The sequence below is a fragment of the Cyprinodon variegatus genome, unplaced genomic scaffold (assembly GCF_000732505.1).
Source record: "Cyprinodon variegatus isolate N-32 unplaced genomic scaffold, C_variegatus-1.0 Scaffold2754, whole genome shotgun sequence".
NCBI classification, from domain to species: domain Eukaryota; kingdom Metazoa; phylum Chordata; class Actinopteri; order Cyprinodontiformes; family Cyprinodontidae; genus Cyprinodon; species Cyprinodon variegatus.
In genome coordinates this window covers 1-5,343 of record NW_015153207.1, presented here as the reverse complement: position 1 = coordinate 5,343, position 5,343 = coordinate 1, and the positions used below count along the sequence as shown (strand labels likewise).

Sequence of the window (5,343 nt, the reverse complement as noted above, 5' to 3'; positions counted from 1 at the left end):
TCAAACTGAGGCTCAGGTTCCGCTAACCAAAACTGGTCAACACTCTGGCGCTGAAGAAAGGTCTGGCTGCTGCTTATAAAGCTGGTCTCCTAATCAGGTGGATGAGTCGCAGGTTTGTATGTGGCTTCCTCTCAGGAGACCCAGGGCGCTCTCTGCTGGAGGAAGGTGGATCTCCAGAACCAAACTGGTGAACAGACAATCAGGAGGGGATCCTCGGCGCCCTCTGGTGGGCAAGCCTCTGGATCCCAACATGAAGGGCAGCTGCTTCCCCCTGAGGCTGCCCTGCACCATTATATGTGTCCTACAATCACACAATGTTTCTATTATACAAGTGTATTTTTAATAGTAAAGGATTAAATGTAACACAACCTTTTATCATCATCCTATATTGCAACTGTCTGACCGTTTAAATAGCTCCTTATGTCTATTTTCTTTTTTAGTGGCATCATCTACAAAGCACAATACTAAGAATGAGATAAGTTTATTCAAATATAAAATCCCTTTTAACAATAATAAAAGACAATATAACAATATCATATCTGCTATGTAATAGTCTCCAAAATAAACAGCTAGATACAAACATTATTTACCAGACATTAATGTTTGGAAATCTAGAAAAATAGCTTCAGCGTAAATAGAGCTCCTCTGTTTGTCTTTATCCTATTTCTAGAAGTAGAAATCAATTAAATAGAACTATTTTAATGTGGAAAACAAAAAATAGCAAATCTTTAGCATCCTTCTCGTGTTGTTATGATCTACAAAAGTCGAAAATGAAAATAGTAAAAGCAAAGAAACATTAGTAAAAGGGAATCAGAAATGTTGATAGCTTACGGTCTTTGTTCAATCTAACAGCAGTTTTCAGAACTCCTTTCTGACTCAGAATATTTAGTTTTACAAAAGAAATCCCAACATTGGTTACTTATATTTCTCAAGTTCATCAAATCCAAACCCTCTCCTGCTTCTTTGCAGACCTGCAATCAGAAGATTTCACCTGTTTTAGAGTAGATAATATTTAGTTTTTTAATTGGAACTAGTTTCCTAGCCTAATATTAATTTTGGTAAATGCGGTATTCTAACGTCATTTAAAAAAATAAAATAAAATTGCGCTTCAAGTGCGTGCCCACACATGCAGAGGAGCTGAGAGAGGAAAAGAAGCGACTGCTGCAACAACGCTGTATTTTAAATTATAAACATGTTCGTAGGGACAAATAAGTTGATCCATAATTTGGTAGGGACATGTCCCTATGGTCCCCATGCAAACCTACGCCCATGTTCAGCTGATGTCCACAGGTTGGTTGATGACCAGGAGGCTTAGATTGCTACCTTAATCAGGTAATTGCTGCTGGTTTGTGTGGGCTGAACACCAATGTTAGTTAGATAGTTAGCTAGGTTAGTTGGTGCTGTTTTCTCACAGAATTGGTTCCGAAGAAGAGATTTTGGTTTCTGCTTCTGGTTTTCAGGAAGTAATGGGAATCATTTCCATAAGAATTCGTCATGATCCTGTTACTGGTGGCTGGCCTGACTGCTCATTCCACTTGTCTGTTTAGCGTGTTTTCCAGCTACCAGTGCCAGATTATTCAAGTGGATTTGCATGATAAACTCTAGCATTCTGTTTTGTTGTTCTGAATATTGGATTGTGACCTTTTTCTGCCCTGTGGATGCCGTTTTGCTTTGTCCCTGTCTGCTCTGTTGATCTGCTCTGTTCTTGACTGATTCCTGGATTCTACTGGCTCACCAAACTTGGACTGTTCGTCTGACATCGGCTTGTATCCCCTTATCGGCTCTCTGATCTTCTGGTCTGTGAACCTTCTTCGGCTTTGGACATTTCCTTCAGGACTCTTTTGCTCCTTAATTATTTTCACCTCTTATTAGTTACTGACCTGAGTTTCTGTTCCCAAATAGGATCCGGTTTATGTGCTCCAGCTGACGAGCAGCTGCACGCTGAGTGTTCAATAAAGACTTGTTTTGAACTAATCCAGATCTGTCTGCTTTGAATATTGGGTCCAAGATTTTGAGCTTATTACAGTATTTGGTGCCCCCAGTGTGCTTAGCATTATCGATAAGAGGTAAATTTCTAATTGCAATGTCATGGTGATGAAACCTTACAGCTGTATTTCAGATATTGTTATTTTGTAGTTACAAAACCATTATGTTTTTCATGCATTAGACTCCAGAGACATATTTTTGTGACAGGGGCCCCAAAAGTTACAATCAAGTAATTTATTAATTTTCCTGGTTTACATAAAAAACACTGAGTGTAAGAGCCCTTTTTCTTTTTAAGCCAAACTGAGGTGCATTACAGTTGACACAAACATAACAATACACCTTCATGAGGTAAATTCAAATGGCCCTGGATGCAAACTTTTGGAAATATTTCAAGACTCACCAAAGCATTGGACTGCTCTCCCCTTATTTCTATGGCAGGTAGCAAAGAGAGACCCTGACTTCCATATAGTTTTATATATTGCTCCTTTAGAAAGGAAACATAATCCAGCCTTTGACTGCAGGATATGCATCATGGCTGAAGATCATCAGGATATACCAGTGGCTTCTGTAGAACCAGGAGATTCCCCAAGGATTGTCTATGTAAAGACCGTTAAAGGTAAACCTTTAATAAAATACATTTCTACAAACTCTTTTTTGTGCTGTCATTGTGCAGGATGTATATTTGACATTTTTTGCTCTGTATTTGCTTGGGTTTTGCTTTCAGACAGAAACATACAGTTGGTTGTATTCAGCTTTGGACTTCTCTGCTTTCTGCAAGTCGCTCTCAACATTTCACTGCTTCAGACTTTCTGTGAGTTTGTTTATATCTCGGGTCTTCAGGAATTTAATATTGGCCTAATTAGGATCTACATCCCAGCTGAAACATTCCAATTTCAGAAAAAAAATGTTTATCTACGACTTCAATACTTTTTTTAACAGGTTAAAACTGAAGAACTTAATGTTATTGTTTTCTCGGGGTTGTGTGAGAATATGATGTCTTGCAGCACATTACATAGGTGGCAGCAGGTTAGTATGACAGGTGGGGATATTGTTTTTTGGTTAAGGTGGAGCTATGCATTATATTTTGTACCATGTGTAAATATGATAGAAAATGTAGTGGAGACAGCAATGTGGGATAAGCATAGTAAAGATTTTGTGATAATAGAATGCTTAAAGGAATAACAAACAAAAAGCAGGCAGTATATCTCAAGTAAAGCCCGACGTACACTGCGATTTTCGGGGTGATTTTCCAGTCGTGCAAGTATTTTTCGATCGGGCCGACTTTCAGCCTGATCGTGCGTTGTGAGTCGTGTAGTGTACAGGGGGTTACGAGCGGTGATCAGCCTCTCACGACCACCTCCTGATCAGGAATCGTGAGGTCGGGAGAATCTCAAAGATGTTTGATTTTCTTCAGACCATCGATGGCATATCGCTCAGAACGCATGGGCAAACAAGGACTTTTACTTTTATTCCTCCTCTCAGACGTAAACACAGTAGCGTGGCAGGGGTGCAATGAGTAAAATGCAGCTCCGTCTGCAAAATTGATGGACTGCAGCAGCCATGTCTTGTCCCAAATATGTTGTCGCCTTTTCTTTTAAGGACTTTCAACACAAAATTGCACAAATTGCTAAGGCAGCGCGGTTTACTATAGTGAGCTTAATATTCCCCTTCTATTTTTTGGCCTCAGGATAGACGCGTCAGAGCAGCTCCATCTCACTGCGTAGCTGAGTCCAATGTGGTTTTTAGTCGCACAGTGTGAGGAGGTAGATCGCATCAGAGCATCAGGCCAAACATAAATCGTGAGCTGTAAACTCACACTGTACGACTAAACACAGGGTTTATTATTATTGGGTTTAGTCATACAGTGGGAGCAGCAGATGCGTGCAACGCTTTAAAAAAATTGCACAGTGTACGTCAGGCTTAATGGAGAAAAAGCCATTGATGATCACATTAGCATTTAGCAAAAGGGAAAGTTTGGAGAGTGGCATTTGATGCAGGTGAGTTGATCAAGTAAACATGAGAAGCAGCTGCGACAGAAAGAAGCACGAACACTTAGAAAAGGAGGTGGAGACAAAAAACTAGAAATTAACACAGAAAAGGCCTTGAAGCCAAAAAGTACATTTAGTGTCCAGAGATCAGCACCTCCTCCTTGTTGCTAATTTGTTATCAGCACACTATGTCATGGTTTTGGTTCTGTTTAAGTTTTCAGAGTTTTCATTAGTTTCATTTGCATTTTTTTTTTATTGTAGTGGTTTTTGGTTGAATTTGAGGTCTTATGTATTTGTTGTTTACCCTGTTTCCCCCTTGTGTAAATCTCCTTCCCCTTTCTCTCTTCTAGATTCTTCTGTTCACACCTGATCCCAATCAGTTGATTACTCCAGTCCTTGTTCTGTTTGCCATATATACCCCTACTTTTCAGTTAGTGTTTGGTGATTTCTCGTTGTTTCTTTGCTCCACATATACGTTTTCCCCTTACATCTCCTGTTTTTTTGTTTTCCTGTAATTGTCATTGGATTTTTGCTTCTATGGCCTTCTACATTTTATTAAACCTGCAAGAATGCATCCCTGCCTACATCATTTCTGCATTTGGGTCCTCAACCAACCTCAACTCAGTCTTGATGCACAAGGCCATCTGCAAAAACAACCCATATTCTTATAATTGGCATGGCAAAGCCAGTTTACTAATATAGCACAATTAAATACAAAGACAATTCAAAGTGCTTTAAAAAGAGTTACTTTTTTTCCCAATCTGTAAAAATGTGTAACTACATTAACTACAGTTTTAACTGCACTTTATGATGTTAAAGAATAATAAATTCCGTACTTTATTGACTAATAAAAACGTATCACTTTTTTCCAGGCTTCAACAGGACTGATCAGAAAATTCAGCTTGGATTGATTTTTTGCTTCTACGATGCTGAGAGTGGACATAATGGTTTGAATCTTACAGCGTGTGAGTTTAGTGTTTCCTAAATTCATTCAATTACAGAAAGGATCAGGATCTGACCTTCATAATCATTGTGTCTAAATAGTTACCAGTTTCCTCTGATATTTTCTTCTCAGTAACAGATACAACTAAAGAACAGATTGCAGATGTTTGTCCAAGTGTGTATTACATCTCCACAAGCAGGAAATCCTGGCATGAAAGCAGAAAAGATTGTCTGGAAAGAGGTGCAGACCTGCTGATTATCAACAGCCAAGAAGAGCAGAAATTCATGATCCAGTTTAAAAGGCCATTTTGGATTGGTCTGATCTATGCTGCGAGAGAAAAGGAATGGAAATGGATTGATGGGACTCTGCTGAACACAAGGTTTGGGATGTGTTTTCAAATAATGATTCAACCATCTTAGCATTAGA

General features: G+C 39.0%; 1 protein-coding gene across 1 annotated transcript; it reads left to right on the top strand.

Annotated features, from left to right (window-relative positions):
- Positions 1 to 2,517: 2,517 nt before the first annotated feature.
- LOC107081048 (C-type lectin domain family 4 member A-like) lies at positions 2,518 to 5,296 on the top strand (the record flags this gene model as incomplete). The annotated part of the gene is made up of 4 exons (XM_015369262.1): positions 2,518 to 2,602; positions 2,711 to 2,797; positions 4,847 to 4,939; positions 5,050 to 5,296. Coding segments are annotated over exons 1-4 (512 nt in total), but the record flags the coding sequence as incomplete, so codon positions are not given.
- Positions 5,297 to 5,343: the final 47 nt, after the last annotated feature.